Genomic DNA, 27,864 nt, shown 5'->3' with positions numbered 1-27,864 from the left:
CAAAAATCTCAATGTGTCCATCAATGTTCAATCTCCCCTCACAAAAAGGCATTCTATTAATTGAGTTCTATTACTTAGGTTGATTACGCACAAAATGGCATACACCCAACCCTTGCCCAGAGTGTGGGCATGCAATTTTTGAAATTGGGTGTGGACATGGGCACAAAGGCATTACACACTAATATGACACATTTTGTAAAAAAATGAAACATTATGTTATAATTTTTTTGATTGGTTGCAATTGCAAAAAGTGCAGCCTTGTCCATTACTTTACAAACTCGATGGGGGGGACTCCCCGTTCAAAAGTGGGTAGGGAGTTCACTTATTTAACAAGTAAACAAGAGATCATGTTCTCTCTGGTGTGTAAAAGACTATGGATGCCCAACTCCTAAAGAAAATACTTTGATTGATTAATACTTGCAAAGTGGATGTACACCATTTATGGTGTAACCAGCCTTACATTTGCATAAGCCATCCTACCACAGTTCCTTTTCAAGATCACTATGAAAGCTCATGTGCGAGGGCTATGACGTCATTGGCAAATTTGACCATTTTTCGGCCGCCAAAATATATGGAATACAACAATTGCTACTACGCCATAATAACCTTAGAACGACAAAAACAATGACTCTTCTGGCAGTAGCAGCAACATGTGGAGGGTAGCGAGGCGGAAAGCCTGGTGGGATGGGGCGCGCTGCCTGCTGCCACGCCGCCACCTCAGTGGCTTCTCGGCGCCCGCTCCTCGCCGTCTCGATACCATCCTCGGCAACATCGATAGCCTTCGCAAAACCGCCACCCCCGAGGACCTCACCGCCATCTGGGAACGAGTAAGCTCCATCTCCCTCCTCTATCTGCTTCTTCCAACACAGTCATTCTCATCATTGCTTCCTCCGATTAGGAGCTTAGATCGCCTTTACTTCTAAGACTATGCTGGACAGGCACGTGTGCTTGTCCAATAATCTTCTTTCATAGGCCCTGCAAAAGAGGGTTGTCCTCGTATAAACGAGTGAGAAAAGGAGATTTACCAGTACTTTAATTACACGCCCATGTTTACACAACGAAGCAAGTGCACAACACCTGCTCTCAAAGGACGAATGGGAGAGGAACACATAAGCATCACGATGAGATAACATGTATATCCAAGGCAAATGGATGAAGAATCTGTCGTTAGGAAGCTGATACATGTTAATCGAGAAGGATACTACAACGCAGAAGATTCTGACTAAATGCGGATGAGGTTCTGAACTCATCCTTTATGTGTAGAGGCGTTCAACATAAGACCTGACTTGGACCATCGAGGGGTATTAGCGATGATGATCAAGGTGATTGGTAAGCTAATGGCTAGATTTTTCTGTGGAGGCCTTCCTTAAAATCAGCTGTTTCACTGTTGCCGCTTTCGACTGTAAGGTGAGATAAGATGTATGAAGATATTGTACAAGGAAACCTAATTTTCCAAGTATAAAGAGGAGGATATTAAGTGAGAGACAAGAAGGGGGAGGTAGGTGAGTTTGCTGATTTTGAGATGAGACAACCAGAACCGATATGCATGATCGGATCTAGGGGGCAATATTGACTACATTGGTCTACTCTTTAGCATTCACACAAGAGGGAAGCAAGCAGCTTCTTAGGACGAGGGAGCTTTCTGACTAGCATTGCCATCCTCAAAATTGGTACAATAAGTGGCAAAGGATCCTCAGTTTACCCTATTTTGAATTCTCTGAAGAAGAATAACAAGGGCAAGAAGAAGAAGTAATCTTTTACATGTTTGGGACAGCAAGATGCATTGAAGGTAATGCCAAAGCTTTCACTTGAAGCTCCCAAAGATGCTAATGAAGCAAAACAATTGGTATCTATGAGGCAAGGAATGCGAATGCAAGGCCATCATGAAAGTGCCAATCATGCATGCTATGATGGGGCTGCTAGGATACTTTGGTGGAAGTACGATTTTTCATGCTATGGTTGGATAGGGACCATATACGGGAATGTATGGCACAAATCCCTATGGTATGCAACAGCCAATGCATGGTGTGCAAGGTCCAATGTATTCAGTATGACTGGAAATGTGCAAAACCCTATGTATGGCAGTATTGGCTTGATGCTTGGGACACAAAGTAGCATGTTTGGTAATGCATTTGTACCCCCAAATATTTATGGAGCTCAAGAAATGAGTGTTGATCATACAAATGCTTTGTTTGATATTGGTTTGGATATATATTCAACAAATGCACCCTTTTTGTAGCAACTAGTGTATGACAACTTGACATCCAAAGGGGTAGCAAAAGACTATGATGAGAGTGGAAAAGCAGTGAAGTTTGAGTCTTTTAGTGGTGCACAAGATAGGCTGAAAGCTTTGACTTTCATTCAGTAGTTTGATGTAACCTATTTAGGGGGAAACTTCATCAAGTCCTCAAAGATTCGAAAGGCAGTCATTTTCTTGAAGGGGAATGCATTGCAGTGGTAGTCCATACTTTTGATGCAAGGTTGAGCATTGTGGACGTGGACACAATTCAAGCAAATGTTTGTATCGAATTGATTGATAGGTACCTTTGAGGTGGACATCATGACAACTTGGAATAAGTTGGCTGCAAACAAATGTTTCATTTGTGAACAAAAGAGCCACATTGCAAGGACTGTTCCAATAGGCAGCAAGCAAGGAAATCAGAAAATGAGGGAGATCCTAAGGGAAAGAAGCCCAAAATATCAGTGGGATTGGTGCTCGATGTTGTTAGTGATTAGCTCAATGATGATGTTACTAAGTTGTGCTGAGATGGGGTAAAATTAGGGATTAACATGTATCGATTTTCTTTGATAATGATGCACAAGTCAACTTCATCTCTGTGGACATGATAGCCTGTTCAGGAATCAGAGAGGATGAGATGGAACCCACAAGGAAAGTTGGAATGACATGTAAAGGCTATGTAGAGCCTATCACACCACTCATTGGAAAGCTTCGGTTGTATCTATAGGGATATGTGGACAGCAAATAGTTCTTCATTGTCCTACTTGAGGGTTGTGATGTATTGCAAGGAATGCTATGGTACCACCGTATACATACAATGATTTATTCTCGTGCAAAAGAGATCACTATTTAGCATAAGAGAAAGACACTCATACTTGATGTAAAGTTAAAAGGGGAATTTGTCCCTGTTGTATTTGCAACTCTTATTTCTAAAGTAATGAAAAATCATCTTTCAGCGTGCTTGGTCTTTACCAAGGATAAAGATGATAGTGAGAATGTTTGGAATATGTCTAAGGTAGAGGAGGATTGCATGTCATATTTAAAAATGTATGTTGATTGCTTCTTTCAGTTGCTTTCAGGGTGACTATTGCTTGAACGGCTTGAAGATCATGACATTGATCTTATTTTGAAGTAGCCCATCTAATAAGCCGCCCCCAAGTTAGTGCAGCCCAGCTAGGAGGAGATAATGAGTCAGGTGAATGAGCTATTAGAAAAAGAGTTGATTCAACCCAACTTATCTTCTTTTTGTTATCTAGTGCTTTTGGTACAAAAAAAAGATGATTCATGGTGTATGTGCATTGATTATCGAGCTCCGAACAACATCATGATAAAGAATCGGCTACAATCCCTCAGATTGATGATGTTATGGATAGATTGCAGAGGGCAACCTTATTCAGCCATATAGATTTGAAAAGTGGGTGTCATCACATACGCATTAGACCGGAGGATGTGTCTAAGAGAGCTTTCAAGTCATCTTTTGGGTTATGTGAGTTTCTTATCATACCTTTTGGGCTTATGGATCACATCTTCAGGCTACATAGAGAATTTGTGGGCACTTTCTTTGATAACATGATTGTCTATTCAAAGAATGAGATAGAGTATAGAAGACACTTGGATATTTTTTCAATGGATTGCGTAAGCATAGGCTAGTTATCAATGACAAAAAAGTGAATTCTTTTTATATGAAATCCATTGTTTGGGGTATATTGTATCGGCTGATGGCATTTGCATGGACCTTGCAAAGGTTGAGGCAATACGATCATGGCCACATTTGAGAAATATACATGAGATCCACAACTTCTTAGTTTATGTTCTTACTACAGGAAGTATGTCTACGGGTTTGTTGAAATTGCATTTTCATTAAATGCTTTACAGAAGAGAAATGTGCCATTTAGATAGACCGTAGTGAAAATTTCAGCATTTGAAAAATTAAAGGAAAAGACTTCAAATCTTGTGCTTGTATTGTTTGTTTCAAGGAAGTCATTTGTTACTCAGTGTGATGCACGTGGTAACATCATTGGGGCCATTCTTATACAGGATGGCCATGTTGTGGCTTATGAGAGCCAAATTCTCCACGATCTAGAGAGGAATTTGTAGGTGTACGAGAAAGAGCTCTTAGTTGTAATTCATGCATTGTCTATGCGAAAAGTAAAACTAACCTTCCTCCTCGGATAGGGTGGTAAATAACTTGATTAAGCACTAGTTATAGTAAGCATAAAATTCACGTAAATTAAAAATGCACACTTTACCGCTTTAATCTTGGACATTAGACATCCCGTTGGCCCCAAAACCAATGCTCCTTGTGGTATTTCTTTATCTTATATTGCAAATGGGAGGAGGACAAGCTAAGATTCCACAATCTCCTTTGCTGATCCAAAAGCCCCTTGCTATATAAATAATCAGCAAGCAATTCGGGCCAATGGCCCCTTGATTTTCACCTAGGACTTGCAATAGGAACTATCAACTAGCCAAATGGTGCCCCAATTTACAATGGATGGCCTGGCATGTGAAATCTTTGTCAATTCCATGAATCTCAGGTGCTGATCTCAGTGTACGATGCCTTCTTTTCTTGGCATGGATCTCAAGGCAGCAGCTAAACCCTAATTTTTGCAAAAATTTAGGGTTTATAGTAGAAATTCTCTCGATGTCCACTAGATTTGAGTGAAATCTACTCCAAGTGGCTAAGATTTGCTGAGATAACATGAGAATGGGCTGGAGAATGTGAGAGAATGCTAGAGAGAGAGAAAATTTATGAATTCTTTGTGAAGAAACCCTTCAGAATGGTTGCTGCCTGTCTAAAACTGCCCTAGGACCTGTCGTCTACTACCAAAGATGCCAGATTTTGCTGTTGCCAGCCATCAACTGCTGTCACCAGCTCTTGTAGACTCCAAAATTGCTGTTGCCTGCATCAGATGGGGATGTTCCAGCCTCCAGAAGGTCACCCATTGGAGGAAAATCAGGCCAGCAACCTTTTCTCTTTCTCTTCCTTAACATGAATTAACTGAATCCCTTTCTCCAGCCTTCAAAAACGTTTTTTAGTCTTGCATGGGCATTTTTGCCAAGTGACAACCTTCTAAACCCATTTTCCAGCATTATTCAGCCATTAATTTCAACCCTTCTAACCTTGCCCAAAATTAAATGTGCCCATCAATAATTAAATTGGCTAGGCCATTTGCAACCTAGAGTGCTCCCCAACCTAGGAGGAGCAGCCACATACTAAATAGGACAAAAATATGGAATCAATCAATGCTGGTTAGTTGGCCGACTAGCAACAATAAATGCCAATCTGCATGGAAAATGCCCACAGAAAAATGCCTAAAGTACAGACTAAAATGCCTAGTCCATCTGGCATTCATAGACTCATATATGATCTGACAAATACTTTGCCAACACCCTTTCTCAAATCATGGGTGATCTAATACAATTCAATGATACAATGATAAAGGGTAATCATAGTCCATACAACAAAAAACCACCAAAGTAGAATCATGGATACTTAAGCAATGGGTGATCAAGCCACTATCAAAGTGCCTTGGAGAGAACCTGAGGTCAATGTCGATTATACTGTATCTTGAAAATAGAGAAGAGTCATAACAGATCTTTGTCTTTGTCAACAATGTCTCGTAGTAGCGTACAAGACCATCCTATAAAAAATGCCTATGAATATATGCGACCATGGATTCCTCGCCTTTGGCCAAGACCACCAAAGTGTCCCCTCATGTGAGCTTCGACTAGGAGCCAATCCCGCTGTCTGTTAAATAACAGTTTATTAAAGAACCTGGATATCAAGTCTAGCTCCAGGATTTAAACCTGCTAGACTTTGGTCGATGCCTTAGAGATGTCTCTCTCGGGAAGCTGTGCACCTGTATACCTGTATAGATGAGGCTCGCTAGCCCTATCTCACGACCCTCTCACACTTGCTCTCTGGCATTGGAAAGTTGTGAGGAATGACCGCATCACTTGGACTAGAAAGCAATAGATGAAGGGGGTAGTCAAGCCCTTCCCTCAGTTTGAAGAAGTGGATTTTATTAGTGCCTTGGACTTCTCTGTGGTGGGAGGATCGGAGTCGGAGTCTGAGGAAGAGGATGACTCGTTAGAGGAGTTCGCATTTTACTTGGTCTTCTTCTCTTGCTTCTTTCGTGAGGCTATGAATTTCTTGTAGTCCTTTCACAAGTGTCCCTTCTTACCACAGTGATAACACTGGGCCTTCGACTTCTTCTTTCTGTCACCCTTGTTGAAGCTGTAGAGGCCTCACTAGAACCTCCATAATGAGACGGAAGTCTTCCTTGCAAGTGTAAAGATGCCTCATGCTCAAGCAACATTGAGGACACATGTGTGAAGCTTATAGGTGTAGAGGATGTCTGTGTCAGAGTGCAGCGGTGCGGAAGCGTAGGACTGAGAGAGAGAGAACGCAGAGAGAGAAGGGAGAGAAAGAGACAATGTACAATGAAGATCTGCTGTATAAAGAATGCTGAATACAAAGATATACACGGGCGCAGTGCGCTAGATTGCGTGTCTCCACCTCGACGATGCGACCTGCTGTCCACCTCGAAGTCTGCTGCAGTCTGCACTGTCTGCTGTCTGAAATCTGTGAACAGAGACAGAAAACTGCACAGCACCGGTCTGTAATCTGCGACAGAGAAGAGTGGGCAGACTGCTGGAAACGTCGGCAATATATAGCCGAAAAACTGCCTGAAATGGGGTGCCAGAAATAGGGCGCAGCCTGGAATAAGTTGGCTGCAGGCAGTCGGACTGCCACGTGGTCCGACTGTGCAGGCCTGCCCGCCCACCAAACAGGCTATGATCTCTAACACCCTCTCTCAGAGCCTGGGCAGGGCAGAAGCCTGAGGGATCTGGAATGTTGCCGAAGGAGAGCCTGAGGAAGCGCCTTTGTAAACAGATCCGCAAGATTGTACTCCGTCTTGCAATACTCCACAGTGATGGTCTCATCCAGAAGCTTTTCTCGGATGAAGTGGTACTGGATCTCAATGTGCTTCGTCCGGGCATGAAAAACAGGGTTCCTCGCCAAGGCAATGCAACTCTCATTGTCACATCGCAGCAATGTAGGACGAGTCGGGGGGCACCCAAGCTCCTCCAACAATCTCCGAAGCCACACAACCTCGCATGTGGTGGAAGACGCGGCCCGATACTCCGCCTCAGTAGACGAAAGGGCTACCGTGGGCTGCTTCTTGCTACTCCATGAAATAACACCTGCACCCAAAGTAAAGCAGTAACCTGTTGTAGACCGCCTGTGGTCCACGTCACCGGCCCAATCCGAGTCGCTCCAACCTGCAAGTACAAGATCTGACCCATCTGTCCCTGCGGGATAATGAATCCCCAAATCAGACGGCCCCCTTAGATACCGAAGTATCCTCTGAGCAGCCTGCCAATGCACCGTCTTAGGTTCACTCATGAACCCTGCCAAGAGCCCAACAGCAAAACATAGATCAACCCTTGTGTTGAGAAGCCAAATCAAGGACCCTATCAACTGTCGATAGCGGAAAGCATCCGCCAAAGGAGAAGCTGAGTGGAAAGTGGCCTTCCAGTTCGGATCCATAGGAGTAGAGAGGGCCCGACAATCGTCCATCTCAAAAGACACCAAGAGCTCCTGTACATATCTCTGTTGGGAGAGAAAGATCCCCCTCTGAGACTGATAAATCTCATGGCCTAAAAAGAAATGGAGTAGCCCCAAATCCGTCATCTCGAACGTCCGATGTAAAGCTAACTTTGTCTCCTGGACGTGCTGTGCATCATCACCTGTGACAATCAAATCATCAACATATAATACAAACAGCACACAACCATCCTCGGAAGTGTGAATATACAGCTGCGGATCGGCCTTGGACCGCCAATATCCCAACTGAGACTGGAGGTACGAATCAATCTTCTCGTTCCAAGCTCGCGGGGCCTGCTTGAGACCATACAGGGCCTTCTTCAACCTGTAGACTTTCCCATCTGAAGAACCAAAGCCAGGAGGCTGCTCAACGTAGATCTCCTCCTTCAAATCACCATTCAGAAAGGCCGACTTCACATCCAACTGATAAACATGCCATCTCCTATGGCCAGCCAAAGCAAGAACAGCTCTAATGGTTGCCATACGAGCGGTGGGGGCAAAGGTGTCATGACAGTCAATCCCTGGGCGCTGGGCAAAACCCTTAGCAACAAGGTGAGCCTTGTGCTTATCCAAAGTACCATCATTGAGATATTTGGTCTTGAAGACCCACTTGACTCCAATCACCTTCTTCTTTGGGGGGCGTGGCACAAGTGACCAAGTGCCATTCCTCTCAATAGCCTCCAACTCAGCTTCCATAGCTTTCTTCCATGGGACGGACTGTAAAGCCTCCTTCACGGAGGTGGGCTCTTGATCCTGCATAACACGGGACATCAAACAATAATTGGAGCAAACAAGCTCCGAAGAATGCACCTGGTGCCTCCGTGACCGCCGCGGACCATCCTGCAGTCCCCACTCCTCAGGAACCCCCTCGATCCCTGAATCACGGAGTGTGTCACGGGCCCAGCGAGGAGGAGGCCGAACCTCCCCTCGTCATTCTCCATCAGTAGAAGACTCTGGAATATCCACCGGTGGTAACTCCTCAGAAGGGTCCGGTGGAACAATAGACTCTGTGTCAGAAACAGAATCATACTCAAAAGGCACAGGCTCCAGTGGAACTGTAGAAGGAGCCAAACTCTCCCCTGGATCTCCAAGAACGGGATGCTCATCACCCGTTGAAGAAGCCGGAACTTCCACAAACCGCACATCACGGCTAGTATATACATCCCGCTTGACGGGATCATACAGTCGGTAGCCTTGGGACTGGGAGCTGTAGCCAACAAATACCTGTTTTTGGGAAGCCGCTTCAAATTTGTCACGGTGAGTCTTGGGAATGTGAACATAGGCATTACACCCAAAAACTCGAAAGTAAGAAACATCTGGCTTCGTCCCAAAATAAGCCTCAAATGGAGTCATCCCTTCCACGGCCGAAGTAGGGGATCGATTAAGGATGTGGACTGCAGTAGCCACAGCCTCGGCCCACAGAACCTGTGGGGTCTGTCGGTGCTCCATCATGGTGCGCGCCATCTCGATCACACTACGGTTCTTCCGTTCTAGAATACCATTTTCTTGAGGAGTATTGGTATTGGCAAACTCCTGGTGAATTCCTCTATCTGCACAAAACCGAGCAAATTCATTAGACACAAATTCACCTCCCTTGTCGGATCGCAAGGTCTTCAACTTCCGGCCTGATTGGTTCTCCCCAAAGAGAAGCTAATCCTTGAAGTGCGAGAAAGCATCTGACTTTAGTGCCAAAAAGTAGGCCCATGTCATCCTGCTATAATCATCCACGATCAGCATGAAGTACGAGCTCCCACGCAGGGACTCATTCCGCATAGGGCCACATAGATCCGTAGATACTAACTCCATCGGTGAAGTAGACCGCCGCGAAGCGGTGTGGGGAATGGCATCTCTATGCTGCTTCCCCCGTATGCAGGAGACACATGGCTGCTGGCTCACCACTATATCCGGGAACCCTCGAACAAGCTGTCCACGTGACGCCTTCCGAAGATAGTCATAGTTTAGGTGACCAAACCGAGCATGCCATAGCTCAGACTGTGACTGTGAGGTAAGAAGAAGAGAAGAGAGGGCAGTGGAAGACTTCAGTTTGTAAATGCCGTTCTCCTCATATCCAGATGATAGAACCTTCCTCGATTCACGATCAAGGACTCGCACAGTAGAACTGTCAAATTCCACCAAAAGACCAAGGTAGCAAATCTTATGAACTGAAAGGAGATGGTACCCTAATCCTGGTACATGCAAAACCTCTGAGGTATGGGTGCCACCTCGTCCATCCGGAATAAGCTGCATCTTACCCCGACCTGCAATAGAAACTGAAGAGCTGTCTCCAATGAGAACCTGCCACGCGAAGGTCGCAGCTGGGCAACACCATCTGATGAAGGAGTCATGTGCCGTGAGGCACCACTATCAATAATCCACTCTCGAGCTTGGGGAGCCGCCATCGCAGCATCAGAAGCATTCGGTGAAGCGTCCTCAATGACAACTAAATGTAGAAATGCAGCTGATGAGGGTGCAGCCACCGCTCCAGAATCCTTGGTTTCCTTCTTCTTGGTGTCCTTCGAGCCTTTGTCAGGGCAATCCTTCTTCCAATGGCCAGTCTTTCCACAAATATGGCATGTGGAGTCTTTGTCCTTGTCCTTGTCCTTGTCCTTCTTGGACTTGTTATCCCCCTTCTTCTTCTTTTGGTCCTTCCCCTTCTTCTGAGAGGCTTGACCTGTCAACGCCTCCGTCTTGGAAGCATTCTGTCCCTTTAACTGTTCCTCTTGGTCCAAGACCATAGGAACCAACTCTTCCCACCGAAGAGTAGACTCTCGCCCCGAAGCAATAAGGGCAGAGTAAAATGTACCGAATCGTGGCGGCAACTGGGACAAGAGTGTGATCGCCATGTCTTCGGAGGAAATCGGCTTCCCCGCATTCTGAACCTGCATCTATAGCTGCCTTAGCTTGTTAATGTGTTCCCTTAGCGAAGAAGACTTATTGACGGACAAGGTCCGCATCTGTACCTCCAAAGAAACCCTCTGCATCAGGGTCATCCGATTGTACATTTGATCAAGCTCCAGCCATATCTCACGAGCCACCGTCAAGTGCTCGATGTGAGCGATCACGGCTGTAGTGCATGATAGAAAGAGAAAGGATCGAATCCTGGCATTCAGTTTGTCCCAATGAGACTGGGCCCTGGCCAACTCCGCACGAGCATCGGAAGAGAGTTTGGACTCATCTCTTACCGAGGGCCGATCAATATCTTCGTGGACCAACTCCGCCAAATCATAGGACTCAAGGATGGCCAACATCATAACGCGCCAAATGCGGTAGTTGTCGCCGTCGAGCTTCTGATCTGTAGGAAGAGCCGGTAGGTCAGGCACCTTCCGGTCCATAATCGCCTGGAACTCCAAGTCCATCTCTGTAGACATCTTCACCTGCAATGCCTTCTCAAACGCAAAAGCAGCCCCCTTTGTCTGGGTAAACTCAGCCTGCTAAGGCTCTTCCGCGTCCCGAAGCTTCTTCACCCGCCGGAGGCGATGAAAAAGCAAAACCTGCACTTTTAGGTTGAAAACTCAAACTTTCTCCGCGTCAAACAGCAGTAAACAGCAGCAAATCCACCACCTGTACTCCTTTCCTGTGCGCCCACACTCGTTTCAGCCTTGTTCCAAGGCGCAGCCCTCTTGTCTGCCCTTAAACGCAAAAAACGCAAATTTGTGTCGCGATGGAAACTCCCCTTCAGGTTAATTCTGCGCTCAGTCAGCCCTCAAACACTGCTCTGATACCATGTCAGAGTGCGGCGGTGCGGAAGCGTAGGACTGAGAGAGAGAGAACGCAGAGAGAGAAGGGAGAGAAAGAGACAGTGTACAATGAAGATCTGCTGTATAAAGAATGCTGAATACAAAGATATACACGGGCGCAGTGCGCTGGACTGCGTGTCTCCACCTCGACGATGCGACCTGCTGTCCACCTCGAAGTCTGCTGCAGTCTGCACTGTCTGCTGTCTGAAATCTGTGAATAGAGACAGAAAACTGCACAGCACCGGTCTGTAATCTGCGACAGAGAAGAGTGGGCAGACTGCTGGAAACGTCGGCAATATATAGCCGAAAAACTGCCTGAAATGGGGCGCCAGAAATAGGGCGCAGCCTGGAATAAGTCGGCTGCAGGCAGTCGGACTGCCACGTGGTAGTCCGACTGCACAGCAGTCCGACTGTGCAGCAGCCTGCTGGTCCGACTGTGCAGGCCTGCCTGCCCACCAAACAGGCTATGATCTCTAACAGTCTGCACCCACCAAGCAGTGGCTACTCCATCAAACTTTGGGGCAAGCTTGTAGAGTACCATTTCCATGAGATGTGTCTGTGGAAGGGCAGATTGTATGTGGTGAAGTTGGTCCTATACCTGTGTAACATGAAGCAAAAAGGACTGAATGGTTACCTATGGCTCAAGCTTCAACTGTTGAAGTTGTCCATAAAGTGTCAATGCACGCATGGGGGAACGTGCCTCGTACAACATCTGAAGCTTTAACCATACTTTGGGAGATGTCCTACAAGAGGTAACTATTGATAGGACTTTTTTAGAAATACACCAAAGTAGTGCAAAATATGCACGTGCATCGATCGAATCCCATGTAAGCACAACTTCCTCACGGTTGTCCTCATTAAAATATTCGAAAGGCCAAGGAATAGCTTCACAGACAATGTACCAAATCCGCTTGTGCACAAATTAGGCTATTACCATAGCACTCAATATAACTTATCATCTATAGAAGTGCACAGAGGAGCCATCGGGAGAGGAGGAGAAGAGAAGATGGAGAATAGAAGGTATACAGAGAGGGAATATAGCCAAACCAATAGCAAAGACGTCACAAAATGAGAGTTGACATGCAGTGTAACAAAAAATCTGATAAAAAGGGAAATTGCTGCAAAATGAAGAAAAACCAGTCAAAAATTGCCAGAAATAGCAAAAATGGCTTGTACAAGTAGGTGCCCAGCCACGGTTAGGGGTAGAAAACCAAAAACCTAGGTTGGTTGAGCATTTAATGCAGCAGATTGATGATTGCAGGCTGGAATCTAGGCACAGGCCGAAAACGTAGGTTGCTGGTCTGAAAATGCAAGTAGCAGCTGAGTATACACATGCTAAAAACCACCAACAGCAAAGTGCTTGATCAGCAAGGGAAGAAAGACATGTAATCGGTAGAAAAATCGCACCAAGAACTTAGATCTTGCAATTTGATACCATGTGAGAAGTAGTGCAGCAAAGGAAGCATAGACAAGTGTGGAAATGAACTGCTGAACACAATATAGAAGAGAAAGAAAGTAGAACAACATTGCAAAAGAAGAAAACTTAGAGATGTGCTCGGGAAATGGAATCCATATACCAAACAGGAGAATGACAAGTATAATAGTGAGTCACTGGCTGTGTGGGCACTGGCACTGGATCCTCTCTCCAGGAAGTTGGCCAGCATAAATAAATAGGACAAAAATATGGGATCAATAAATGCTAGAGTTGGCCAGCATAAGTGTTGGCCGAGTGGCATCAATAAATGCTAATTTGCATGGAAATGCCTATAGAAAAATACCTAAGATACATACTAAAATACCCAGCCCATCTAGCATGCACGCCACACATGAGTTGACAAATACTTTGCTAACAAGGCTGACATTAATTTATTAATAAATTCTAGTCCCTAATGTCACCATTGACACTTATTGGCCAAACAATAGTCTTAGGGTCAAATTTGATACCAATTGACCCTCGAAACCCAATTGGCATAACTTATCACTGCCTCCTTGGGTTCCTTGGCCTGTTACCATGAAATAATTGCTACGTGCATCACATGTGCTTAAATAGCCTTGCATATTTAATTAGCAACTTAATTAAATGTTATCGGCAAGATTAAAGCATCTCAAAATTTCAAGTCCCTATAACAAACCTCCCCCTTGAAATCCCTGCAATCGTCCTCGATTGCACTGCATTGTGCCAAAGAAGAAGCATATTGTACTGGAATCTCCATAAGGCATCACAGTCACAACATTGGCCACTGTTGTCCAACCATGCCACATGTCCCAAACCTTGTTGAAAATTTCCAGCCAGCATAAACGTAAGATAATATTGAGAATCGGCCTAGAATTGTTGCTAGAAACCCATTGGATGCATCCATAACTCGTGTTTCTTAACTGTAGAAAAGCATTAATTCAGCATAAACCATGGCTGAAATTGCCACTGGCATTTACTAACATGCTGCTGTGCATGGAACCAGCTGTAGACCATTGAAAACTGAGTATCATCTGATCATGAACTGATCACTTGCTAATCTGGGAACTGACCACAAACTGCTGCAAAGGTGATCCCAAACTGATTGCAAAAATTGATCAGTAACAAATGCAAAACTACTCCCAAAAGTGACCATAAATGGTTCTCAAACTGATAAAAAACTGAGCTGAAATTGATCAGAATTTTGGTCTCAGAATTGAGGCAAAAACTCATGCCAAACTAATCATGAACTGATACAAAAGTATAGTTTCAATGCATGGGTGAAACTCATACTCATCTGCATACATCCCATAGTGACCAGTACATTGAGTAATGACCTTATGGTGGACATATTGTTAGTATAGTACCTTGGATGCATGTTGAATACATCCGAGATCCACTACATACAAGGGCTGTCCACAACTGGTGGAGTGGAAGTATTAGCCTTCCCCTTGAGCATAAGGCAATGCTCTAGATCCTTGCTTTTCTGAATTTGACTGAGCCCAAACCAAAGTCGGCTCTAATTGAAAGGCATCTCAGTATTCCCCTTGAGCATAAGGCAATGCTCTAGATCCTTGCTTTGCTGAATTTGACTGAGCCCAAACCAAAGTCGGCTCTAATTGAAAGGCATCTCAGTAAAGTTGCAACAAGTGAGGATGGCTTGCCAAGTCATCGTCTTTCATCCACTTTGCATTTGGAAACTTTACCTTTAACTTTACTTGCCTCAAAACCTCCACTAGGTTGTAGACCTCTCTTCCCCTTAAGCATTGTGACATTGAATACTCTCACATTGTTGTAATTTCAACTTAACTGATATACAACATTGCATCTAGTTGACTAGTCCCTCATGTGTACCTAACCCGCTAGGAGCACTAGATGCATTAGGAAACATTATTGTTTGCATACTTTGGACCATTGCAATGTGACTGTGTATGGGAATTTGCATACTACTAGCCATACCAAGCTACATTTTCCCATACATTGCATGCATTACTAGCTGCATTTTTCCTCATGCAAGCATTACTGGTTGGAATTTTCGTCATGACCAACACTATACAGAGCATTTGCATAACTAGCATTAATACCATGAGTTCCAAACACAGGGGGCTACATATATGCATTGCCAAACTTGCCACTTTGTGCCCCAGCATCATGCCAACATTGCTGCACGGGGTTATGCATATTACCAGCCATACTTGGTTACATTGGGTCTTGCACACCATGCATTGGTTTCTACATACCATAAGGAGTTGTACCATACATCTCCGTATGCGGTCCCCAACCCACCATAGCATGGAAACTAGTGCCACCACCAAAGTACCATGGCTGCCCATCATTGCATGCATGTCTTGCTATCCAAAAAGTATTGGATTGGCATTTCCAAGTTGGCCTTGCATATGCATCAATTATCCTAGTGGCATCATATGCTTATGCTCTCTGCCCACATTTGGAACATCATGCTACTGTATGGGCTCTTCATTCAGTGCATCTTGCTGTCTCAAAGCTCTTGACGACAATTTCCTCTTGCCCTTGTTGCCCTCCTATAAAGGGTTCAAAAACTGCATGAACTGAGGATCATTTGCTAATTGCATAAACATTTCAGCTGCTGTCCTTAGGTGATGTCATCAAATTCTTCTTCCTCTTGTTGATCATCAGCTTCTAAAGGCTTAGAAGGACTCACATTTTAGTCTAGACCAACATTATCAGCTTGTTGTCCATGTTGCATGCCTTGTCCAAGATCATGCATTGCATTTTTCTCAACACTTTTGTGAATTTCCAGATTGAGAAGTATCATTCCTGCTTGATCCCATCTCACTATTTGAAGACATTTTATTGTAATTTCTCAGCTGAGAGCAAAAATCAGTACTAGCACAAAGCTTTGGCTTGCAATCAGGTGCCTCGGGCCACCAAATCACGGGATTGAATGGTATTCTAGCAATGGAACCATGAAATCAGCCTTCCTCCTCAGATAGGGTGATAAACAACTTGATTAAGCACTGATTACAGTAAGTATAAAATTCACCTAAACTGAAAATGCACTCTTTACCAGTTTAATCTTGGACACTGGACACCTGTTGGCCCCCAAACTGACACCCCTTGTGGTATTTCTTTATCTTACATTGCAAATCAAAGGTGTACAAGTTGAGATTCCACAATCTGCTTTGCTAATCCAAAAGCCTCTTGTTGTATAAACAATTAGCAAGCAATTCAAGCCAATTGCCCCTTGATTTTCACCCAGGACTTGCACAATTGGAATCAACAATTGGCCTAATGCTGTCTTAATTCACAATGGATGGTGTGGTATCTAAAACCCCTGTCAATTCCACAAATTTTAGGTGCTGATTTCAGTGTACAATACCTTTTATTGTTGGCACGGGTCCTAAGATGACTGCTAGGGTTTACAATAGAAATCCTAATGCTATCCACCAAAATTGACTAAAATCTACTCCAAGTGGTTGAGATTTACTGAGATAACATGAGAATGGGCTAGAGAAGGTAAGAAAATATCAGACAACCTTCTAAACCCATTTTTCAGCATTATCCAGTCATTAACTTAATTTTTAGAATTAAATAAATTTAAAAATTAATTTTAGTCCTTCTAACCTTGTCCAAAATTCAATATGTCCATCCATAATAAATTGGCTAGGCCATTTGCAACTTGGAGTGGTTCCCATTCTCCGTTGATCCTTAGATGAGCATTAATTTATTATTAAATGCTAGTTTCTAGTGTCACCATTGACACTTATTGGCGAAACAATTATCCTAGGATTAAATCTGATACCATTTGACCATCGAAACCCAATCGACATAACTTATCACAACTTTTGCCTTTGACATCCATTGCCTCCTTATGGTCCTTGGCTTGTTTTGATGAAATAATTGCCATGTGCATCATATGTGCTTAAACAATCTTGACATTTGATTAGTAACTTAATCAAATGCTATTGGCAAGATTAAAGCATCTCAAAATTTCATGTTCCTGTAATAGAAACATTATTTGTTGGGAGCCAAAATTTATAGTGCAAACAGACCATCAAACTTTGGGGTACTTCTTGACGCAGACAAATTTTCTCTCTATGTTTCATTTTGAAATAGTACATGTTGATGGTAAAAAGAGTGTTGTGGCTAATGCGCTGTCACGTAAGCCATAAATTTCAGCTATCAGCATGGTTTATCACATTGAGTTGGACGCCATGAAAGAGTAATATGCTACTGATTTGGACTTTGCTAATGTTTATGATCAGTTGTGCAATGGCCAGAGGCATGAACACTTTGTGCTTAAAGATGGATTTTTGATGATGCATGGATGAGTGTGTATCACAAAGCAGTTGAGGCCTAGAGTTATCATTGAAAGTTATGCTCCTCAGTATATAGGACACAGAGGTATTGATGCCACACTCAATGCAGTAGAGTACTTGTTTTATTGGCTAGTTTTGAGACATGATATAGAGCAGTTTGTCAGGACATGCATGGTATGTCAGAAGGTTGAGCATGATAGGCAATAGACATTGGGCTTGTTGCAGCCCTTGTCTATTCCAGATAGGCCTTGGTAAAGCATCGCAATGGATTTTATTTTGAGCTTCTTAGGACACCTATAGGAAATGATGGGATGTGAACTATCATTTGCAAGTTTAGCAAACATGGCTATTTTATTCTGGCGAGGAAAAAAATAAAGGTTGATAATTTGGCATGATTGTTTTTGTAGCACATCTTTAAGTATTATGGTATGCTAGAGTCGATCGTCAGTGATCGAGACCCTTGGATGATCAGTTTATTTTGGAAGGGGTTGTTTGAGAATATGGGTTCCACGCTGAAATTCTCATTATTCTTCCATCCGCAAACAGATGGTCAATTTAAGGAAGCAAAGTCCATAGTATTGGATCTTTTGAGGTGCCATGTTTCAAACCATAAGACGTAGTGGGAGTAGTATTTGCCATCAGTTAAGTTTGCTTACAACAATATAGTGTATAGTTCCATTTGGTAAAGCTTCATTTGAGGTGGTTGAGGGTGGCAAGAAGGTACCGCCTATTTGTACAATGTAGACTAAGGATAAGATCTTTGAGGCCGATTGTTACGTGGAAAACTTAGATGTAGCTTATGCAAAGATAAAGTATGCACTTCAATGATCACAAGAAAAGCAAAAGAAGACAGCTTATCGCCATAAATGTGCTTTGCAGTTTGTAGAGGGTGATTATGCATTGCAGCATTTTGAAAAGGCAAGGTTAAAAAAGAAGAAAGGAAGAGAGAGATTGTATCCAAAGTTAACTATGAGATACTATGGGCCCTTCCAAGTGTTGGAAAAGATGAGCGATGTGACATATCGGCTGAAATTACCTTCACATTAGTGGATACACAATGGCTTTCATGTTAATTTATTGAGGCCTCTTCATGGTGATATGCTAGAGGGTATGTCTGTTGAAATTCAGCTTCAGGTTGAGGAGTTGGATGAGATTTTGGTACCTGAGTAGATCTTGGCATATAAGGAAAGAAAGGTTAGAGGTAAAGTTTCTAGGAGATATTTGGTGAAGTTTCAGAATTATTCACCAAGGGATGCAAAATAGATGGAAGAGGATGACTTGGTAGACCATCCTAAGTTGTTGTAGCTTTACTAGATGTCTTTCAGTTAGAGCCGAATCGAGCTCAGTCTTGTTTAGCAGAGCAAGGGTTTGGAGTATTGCTTGATGCTTAAGGGGAAGATAGCACTTCTACTCCTCCAATTGTAGATAGCTCTCGTATGTGGTGGATCTCAGATGCATTTAGTATGCTTCCAAGGTACTGTGTTGACAATATGCTTGCCATGAGGTCACTACTTAGTATACTAGTCACTATGAGATGTATGCAAATGAGTATGGTTGTTACCACGGCTCTGAGACTATACTTTTGCATCTGTTTGGGATCAGTTTATGTTGAGTTGGGCATGAGCTTTTGTCTCAATTTTAGATCGAATGCTAATCAGCTTCAGCTCAATTTTTGATCAATTTGAGAACTGTTTATGGCCACTTTTGGGATCAGTTTTGCATTAGTTACTGATCAGTTTTTGCAATGAGTTTGTGATTAGTTTGGGATTACATTTGTACCAGTTTGTAATCAGTTCTCAGATCAGCAAATGATTAGTTTATGATTTGAATTATGCTCAGTTTTCAATGGTTTATAGCTGGTTCCATGGACAACATTATGTTAGTCAGTGCCATTGATAGTTTAAACCATAGTTTATTATAAGTTTATGCTTTACTATGGTTGTGAAGTTAAAACAGTTGAGAAACATAAGTTATGGATGCATCCGATGGGTTTCTAGTAACAATTTGGACTATTTCTTAGTATTATTTGATGTTTATGTAGATTGGAAAATTTCAGTAAGCTTTGGGCCATATAGCATGGTTAGACGATAGTGGCGCATGTTGTGACTATAATGCCTTATGGAAATTCTAGTGCAGTATGCTTTTTCTTTGGCACAATGTAGTGCAATCAAGGGCGATTGCAAGGATTTCAAGGAGGGTGGTCTATCACGGGGACCTGAGATTTTGAGATGCTTTAATCTTGCCGATAACGTTTGATTAAGTTATTAATCAAATGTGCAAGGTTGTTTATCACATGTGATGCACATGGCAATTATTTCATGGTAACAAGCTAAGGATCCGGAGGATGCAATGGGTGTCAAAGGCAAAGGTAGTGATAAGTTACGTCGACTGGGTTTTGGTGGTCAGTTGGTGTCAGTTTTGATCCTAGGATAGTTGTTTGGCCAATAAATGTCAGTGGTGACACTAGGGACGAGCATTAATTAATTAATACCAATCTAAGGGTTAGTATAGGTTCGGGGCCACTCGAGGTTGCAAATGGCCTAGCCAATTTAATTATGGATGGGCACATTAATTTTGGGCGGAGTCAGAAGGGTTGAAATTAATTTTCAAGATTATTTAATCTTGAAAATTAATTAAATGGTTGGATAATGCTAGAAAATGGATTTTGAAGGGTGTCACTTGGTAAAAATGCCCATGCAAACTGAGAGACGTTTTCGAGGGCTAGGTCTTAGTCTTTCAGTTAGTTTATAGCCTGAGAGAGAGAGAGAGGTGATGGTCCATTTTTTGATCAAAGAAACAATAATTTGTTGTAGAAGGCAACTGTTTGGGAGCCTTAGTAGTAGGCAAGGGACAGTAGGGAGACACCTTCTAGGGGTTGGCAACAGCATTGTTGATCAGGTGACAACATTTTTGAGGTGGTTGGTAGTAGTAGGTGACTGCATTAAATGCAGGATGGAGCAGGAGTAGGCAAATTTTAGGGTTTTTTTTGCGAAGAAAATCAGATTTCTCTCTCATCTTGACTCTCTCACCTTCTTCAATCGCTTCTCAAGAGATCTCAACATTTCTCAACCATTTTGAGTGGATCTCAACCAAATTTGGTGGATAGTAGAGGGATCTTTGTTGTAAACTCTACTTTTTTGTAGAAATTAGGGTTTAGGAGTCACTTTGGTACCCGTGCCAATAGGAGAAGGCATTGTACCCTGAAATCGGCACTTAAAATTCGTGGAATTGATAGGGATTTCAGATGCTAGGCCGTCTATTGTGAATTGGGGAAACATTTGGCCAATTGGTGGTTCCATTTGTGTAAGTCTTGGGTGAAAATCAAGGGGCAATTAGCCCAAATTGCTTGCTGATTGTTTGAACAACATGAGGCTTTTGGATCAGCAAAGGAGATTATGGAATCTCAACTTGTACTCAATCGATCAACAATTAAAGTTGAAGAAATACTTAAAGGGGCACCAATTTTGGGGCTAACCGGGTGTCTAATTGTCCAAGGTTGATAAGGTAATGTGTGCATTTCAGTTTATGCTCATTTATTAATTGCTGTAATTAAGTGCTTAATAAGGTTTTACCACCCTCTCTGATAAGGAAGGCTAATTTCATGTTGTATGAGGCTCCATCGACTATGCGTGCAAGGACTCTCAATGGACAACTATGGTAGCTGAGGTGTTTGAGCCTAAAGATATTGTACATGTTAGAAGTGGATGCAACAATTGAAGCATATACGTATATTGAAATAGACTATTGAATACAAGACAAAGAGAGAAGAAGAACATTGCAAAAGAAGAGAACTTAGAAAAAGACTCAAGATATAATCCATATACTAAGACATGAGAGAATATGGAACCAATGTCAGTCACTTGCTATGAAGGTACTCACACACGAACCAGGATTTCATAATAGTACCATGTAACTTATCATCAGTAGAAGTGCGCAGAGGAGCCATCTGGAGAGGATAAGGAGAGAAAATAGAGGATAGAAGGTGGATAGAGAGAGAAGATAGCCAAACCAATAGCAAAGACTACACAAAAGGAGAGTTCACATGCAGTGGAAACCAAAATTTGATCAGAAAAGAAAGGTGATCGCTGCAAGAAGTCAAAAAGATCTTTCTTGTTAAGCTCATACATTTGCTCTGCAATGCTGCATTGCGACATGGTATTGGAGGAGTGAAGGGCTGATCCGAGGTGCAAATATCCGAAAAGGAGGCTTCAACACAACACAAAAGTCGTACTTTCAGCGTACAAGTGCGAGCTGGCTGACTGCACGAGCTGATGTAGACAGGTCTGCCTGACCTGCCGGTGATACTGCCCACCGATGTGTCCTGCCACTCACACTGCCCGTCCTGCCTGCTGGAGTGCCGGCACTTGTTTGTCTGCTTGATTTTCCCACCCAGCCTGCCTGCCTGTCTGGGAGGTGACACTAACAAAAGCAACCTTAGTGATTGGGCATAGCTGAATCGGAGTCAGAGGAGGCTACCTGAGAAGTGTGACCAATTCAAGGGTTGAGAAGAATGCATGGCAACTTAGACATGTATTTCCAGGCGATTATGGGCCACAAGGTCCCTGTTCTAGCTTCTATTCGTGCTTCCCAAGGATCAAAAGCTTGATGGAGACTTGGGAGTCCTATGACCGTGTGGATCTGGTGACCAAACAGATTGACTGTCCAATAGTCAAATATCCCAAAGCTCTTTTCTAGTATTGAGAAATCTGATTTGAGAAGGCACAAGCACATTGGGACAAGTTGAATGCTCGCATATGCCTCTCTCTCTAGCAAACTGGCAGTTAAGAGAGAAGTTTGTCCAATTTGCCAAGAAGAAAGAAAGATGGGTGATGGGGAGTCAACCCTTGAGCCAATTTGTCAAAAAAGATAAAGTCAAACAAACCCTTGCAGAAAAGCCATGAATATTTCAGCCATTCTGGGAAGAGGAAGGAGAGTTCAGCTAGGGTAATAGACAAACTTGGAGTGAATTTGTATAGGTGAAACCCATGGAAACCAAGTGATTATTCATTTTTTGTATAGGCAAAGCCTGTGGCAAACATGTGATTCGGTTTCATTGCATAAGACTCATGTTTACTATGTGACTCTTAGTAGTACAGCAAACTTTTCAAACTCATCTTCACATCTGACAGGCTTACGTCCTGTACAGCATAATACAGGGAGAGGCGTCATTGGTGCTGTTATGACAAAAGAATCTTTCAACAAACTACATTACAGGGCAAAAGCTTGGTATGTTTAGAGTCTGTTTAATGCTTGAAACGTCATATGTTGTAATGCTTGTCTTGTTATGCATGCCTTGCAAATTTTTTCATCATAAAGCTTATTTGTGCATCTTTTTGGTAATGTTTCTGTTGAGTAATCTCTCTTCTTGCAGCCCCTTATTTGTGTTTCCTATACAGCAAAGGAATGGATACATTTCTTATTTCCTTCAAGGTTAGATGTCTATTATTGCCTTTATATATATGAGTTTTGTGGTGGTAATGCTAACTAGTCCCCAGAAATTTCACATAAGGCTGAGTTCAATCTCTGTTTTTATGCAGCACAAATGCCCCACTTACTCTTTACTGGCTTAGAAGACTATAAGGTTAGAGGAACCAATGCCTCTCCATACTTTACTGTTGCTCACTACAGTGAACTTGCTGAAACTAATGGTGTGGTACTTGTTCGTGGGGATATTGTCTTCACCAGTAAGCTCAGTGATCAAGAAGTAAGTATGCACTGTTCATTTAGGCATGATTTTATAAATTATTTCTTAATGATTTTTTGGCATTTGATTCGGTGAGTGGATTAGCAGGCCAGAATTTTTAGCAGGGCATTCCAAAAGAGATGTTTGAATAGAGTTTACGAATAGTCCCTTGATTAATGATTGAGACTGGACCAATCATGTTCCTGTAATCCGTCTTTACAGCAGAGAAATTTGCTAAGCAAACCTGTTCTGTCTGATTTTGTGTGATACTAGAGACTCCAGTCACATTCTACTTATGATCCAATCAACACGGAATAGAGTCCTTTGCCAGTAAACCTGTAATAGGCCAATCCACATCTAAACCACTTGGGGAAGACTCAGAGCAGATTTGCTCCAAGAGACACATGAACAAATCTAACGGTAGCAAAATCATAATGGCATGTGTACTTCAATTCAACCAAGAAATTAAGTTACAGCTTGTGAACCTTTTTCAGGGTGGCAAGCAGCAAACAAAGCCTCCCTTTTGTTAGTTGGATCTTTTCAAAATGAGCCGCTATAGCTTCCAACAAACATGGGAGCTCATTGGCGAAGGTATTGTTTATGAAACTTGAGTGCTTCAGCATGACTCTTCATCAATGGTCAGTTTTACAGGAGTCCTTTGAGCTAAAGGGATCCATTAAGCAAGGATGCCCCTGGGCCTTTTGCGTTTTGCTATTGTTTGATGTATCCTTTTTGAAGGTGCATGGACTTGCATCTCAATTCATAAGGGCTTGGCATAACTAGGTTTTCCTGGCTGAGCAGAAAATCAAAGCTAAGTTGGATCCTAGGAAGAATGTTAATTTGTCATTTTCCTGCAAAGCTATTGTGATCAAGCAGAGTTTTGAATCTTCAAGTTTTTGTAGCTATGTCTTCCCATTTAGTAGGAGCTTGTGAGAGCTAATTCAGAAGGGTTCTAGAGACTTTGGGTAAGTGGCATCCATCAAAGTTGGCATTCAATAAGCTGGATGCCAATGGCTGCAGTTAAGAGTGAGGGTGTCATTGACATTACTGGATTCATCAGCAGCAGGTGGATTAAGAACATAGAATCCTCAGCCCTGGCCTGTCATGTTGAAACACTGGATTAGTTCAGTCCTTGAAAGGGAAGGAAGTGGTCTTATGTGAACTGGTTTGAAAAACTCATCCTTAGACCCTGGAAGTTAATGATTGAGGACTGAGAAATCTCCAATTCAATTGTTAATGCTTGGAAACAGTTGCTCAAACAAGTAGAATGGATAGGCTTTGTCATCAGGGAAGAAACATCACTTGCTCTTTCAATCTGGTTTAATTTGGTTGCCTTTGATAACCATAAGTCAGTAGTCTATTTAAACCCAAAGCTTTTCTAAAGAAGTTGCAGCATGAATGAGCTGAAGGGAAACTTCTCCTTGACTGAACACACGGCTGGTGATTTGTGATAGGCATTTGTAATGGTTAAAGATCTCTTGCCATGAATTCCCTAGACCCCAATTACCAAAGCCAAGAAGTTCTAGCAGAGAGTCTCAGACCAAGGGATTTTAAGGTCAAGAAAGATGTGTTTGTATCAAACAAGAGTTGCAGAAGGCTACCTTAGAAGCCATTGTCAGAAGTGGGTGCAATGATGGAAGGGTAGAAGACTGCTGTAATAGACTGCACAACACAAGAGAAAAGAGAAAACAGAAGAACATTGCAAAGAGAACTCAAATATATGCTTGGGAAATGGAATCCATATATCAAACATGAGATAGTCACATACAAACAGTAAGTCACTGGCTGTGTGGGCATTGGCACCAGCTCCCTTTCTCCAACAAGACCTACTTTGGAAGGTTGCAAGTGAACGAGTCACTAAGGATGAGCAAACCTGAATAAATAGGGATAAAAGAATGCCCAAAATGCATTAGGTCAGCCACCAATAAAATAATCATAAAATGTTGGTCACTCATAAAATAATGTCAGAAAACACAAAAATAAGCACAAAAAAAAGCCTAAAATAATCCCAGCCCACAAATATATATACATAAACTCACTCATGAGCTGACTAATGTCACAGGGACGTGAATTTTGAGATGCTTTAATCTTGTCGATAACATTTGATTAAGTTATTATCAAATGTGCAAGGTTTTTTAGTACATGTAATGCACATGGCAATTATTTCATGGTAGCAGGCCAAGGACCTCGAGGATGTAGTGGGTATCAAATACAAAAAGTTGTGATAAGTTATGTTAGCTTGGCTTTGGGGATCAGTTGGTGTCAGTATTGACCCTAGGATAGTTATTTGGCCAATAAGTGTTAGTGGTAATACTAGAGACTGGCATTAATTAATTAATTAATGCCAGTCTAAGGGCCAACAGAGATTGGGGACCACTCCAAGCTGCAAATGGCCTAGCCAATTTAATAATGGATGGGTACAGTTAATTTTGGGTAGGATTAGAAGGGTTGAAATTAAATTCCATGATTATTTAATTAATTAAATGGTTGAATAATGTTGAAAAATGGGTTTAGAAGGCCGCTACTTGACAAAAATGCCCATGCAAACTGAGAAAACGTTTTTGGGGGTTGAGTCTTAGTCATTCAGTTAGTTTATAGCTTGTGGAGAGAGAGAGAGAGAGAGAGAGAGAGAGAGAGAGAGAGAGAGATTTACGAAAAAAGAAAAAAAGAGAGAGAGAGAGAGAGAGAGAGAGAGAGAGAGAGAGAGAGATTTACGAAAAAAGAAAAAAAGAGAGAGAGATGCTAGTCCATGTTGGTGTCATTTCTGGGTAGTCCCATCTTTATTCTCTCTGTCACATCCGTCAATATTTTCGGATGTCTTGTGGCTATCATGACATTTGGTTGCCCTTATAGGAGCAGCTTCTAAGTACCTGATGATTTCGAGAACAACATGTCAACTAATCAGATCTATCATCAGATGGTCGAGGTCAAGAGATGGGTATTGGAAAGGCCAATAAAATATAGTATATTCGAGATAGCAAAAAGAAGTGGCAGGAAAGATTTCTCCAACTCTGGAAGCCTAAGATTCCTTATCAGGGTAAAGTTTTCATATGGAGGTTGCTTATTGGGGGTCTTCCAATTGGGGATGTGTTGCGTTCTCGCAAGATCTCCCGTGGTCGCTATGTATTTTGCACTGCATGTGATGAGATTCTTCATCTCTTCGTCTCTTGCTCTGTTGCTCGATAGATTTGGAGTTTTGTTTTGCGTGTGTGGTTCTCAATGACTTAGCAGCGGATATCAGGTTGTTCGTAGATTATGGGAAGAATGTCTTCTATGTCTGCCTTGGAACAAGATCATTCCTGTCTTTTCCATTTTCTTAGATGGACAACTTTATGGCATATTTGGCATACTCGGAATGCCTTCATTTTTTATTTTGCCTCGGGTATCCATGGTCATGCGGCTCGTGTTTGTGGTTTATTGTTATGGCAGATCTATCATCTCCTCTATGGTTTCAGCTGACCTAGTTTTTCCTGACATTGCTGCTCCTTGGCTGGATATTGTTCACTCCACTTCGGCTGTCCTTTTTGTGTAATATTTGTGTGCCATGGTCTTAGAGGCCTTTTGGCTTGTTTTGTGTTTGTTCTGTTTTTCTTAGCTTAGTTGATGGTTTGATGTAAATATTGCCTTTTAATTCAATTATCTTCACGAAAAAATAAGAGAGCCACTGGTTCATTTTTTGATCAGAGAACAACAATTTGCTGCAGAAGATAGCCATTTGGGGGGCCTCAGCTGGCAGGGGACATCAAGAAGTCACCTTCCAGGGGTTGGCAATAGCATTGCTGATCAGGTGACAACATTTTGGAGGTGTCTAGCAGTAGGTGATTGCATTAAATGCAGGCTGGAATAGGCAGTAGGTAGAATGTAGGGTTTTCTTGCGAAGAAAATAAGATTTCTCTCTCAACTTGGCTTTCTTTTATCTTTTCTAATCCATTTTGAGGAGATCTCAGCATTTCTTAGCCATTTTGAGTAGCTCTCAGCCAAATTTAGTGGACAACAAAGAGATCTCTACTGCAAATCCTAAATTTTTACAGAAATTAGGGTTTAGCAACTACCTTGGGACCCGTGTCAACAAGAGAAGGCATCGTGCATTGAAATCAGCACCTGAAATTTGTGGAATTGACAAGGATTTCAGATGCCAGGCCATCCATTGTGAATCACGTAACATTTGGCCAGTTTGTGGTTCCATTTGTGCAATTCCTGGGTGAAAATCAAGGGGCGATTGGCCCAAATTGCTTGCTGATTGTATGTACAACAAGGGGCTTTTGGATCAACAAAGGAGATTGTGAAATCTCAACTTGTACTCAATCCATTAGCAATTAGAGTTAAAGAAATACCGAAAGGGGTGCTAGTTTTTGGGCCAACTGGGTGTCTATTGTCCAAGATTATTAAGATAAATTGTGCATTTTAATTTATGCTCATTTGTCGATTGCTGTAATGAAGTGCTTAATCAGGGAATTACCATCCTCTCCTAGAAGGAAGATTGGCTGCATGACTCCATTGCTAGGATACCACTCAATCCCATTATTTGGTGGGCTTGAGGCACTTGATTGCAAGCCAAAGCTTTGTGCTAGTGCTGATTTTTACTCTCAACTGTGAGAAATTACAGCAATATGTCTTCATACAGTGAGATGCAATCAAGCAGTGATGATGCCTCTCAGTATGAACATTCACATGGGAATGAAGAAAATGCAATGCTTGATCTTGGACAAAGCTCAAACCATGGACAACAAGTTGAAAATGTTGTTGTTCAGCAAGATGCAAGGGCCTTCAAGGCATAATGAGGTTGATGACGAGCAAAGTGAAGAGGAATGTGATTACTGGTTTTAAAATCAGATGAGGA

The 27,864-nt window shown here is 42.5% G+C and overlaps 1 protein-coding gene across 2 annotated transcripts in view; it reads left to right on the top strand.

Moving 5' to 3' along the window:
• The first annotated feature begins 588 nt into the window (after positions 1 to 588).
• Positions 589 to 27,864, top strand: part of LOC148036189 (ATP synthase F1 complex assembly factor) — a 42,493-nt gene continuing 15,217 nt past the window's right edge. Inside the window, exons 1-5 of one of the 2 annotated variants that reach the window (XR_015690921.1) lie at positions 589 to 827; positions 22,488 to 22,567; positions 22,713 to 22,771; positions 22,879 to 23,045; positions 23,519 to 23,615. Coding sequence is in view for 1 of the 2 variants with exons in the window: in XM_087678196.1 (XP_087534322.1) it covers positions 651 to 827; positions 22,488 to 22,567; positions 22,713 to 22,771; positions 22,879 to 23,045 (483 nt within the window). In the remaining variant the exon portion in view is untranslated. The remainder of the gene's footprint in view (positions 828 to 22,487; positions 22,568 to 22,712; positions 22,772 to 22,878; positions 23,046 to 23,518; positions 23,616 to 27,864) is intronic. The other variant, XM_087678196.1, reaches the window with a different exon arrangement.

Source organism: Lygodium microphyllum, chromosome 5 (assembly GCF_053477565.2).
Source record: "Lygodium microphyllum isolate KBCC chromosome 5, Lygodium_microphyllum_v1.1.10, whole genome shotgun sequence".
In the NCBI taxonomy this organism is placed as follows: domain Eukaryota; kingdom Viridiplantae; phylum Streptophyta; class Polypodiopsida; order Schizaeales; family Lygodiaceae; genus Lygodium; species Lygodium microphyllum.
The sequence above is the reverse complement of the archived record's forward strand: the minus strand, read 5'-3'. Positions and strand labels throughout refer to the sequence as shown.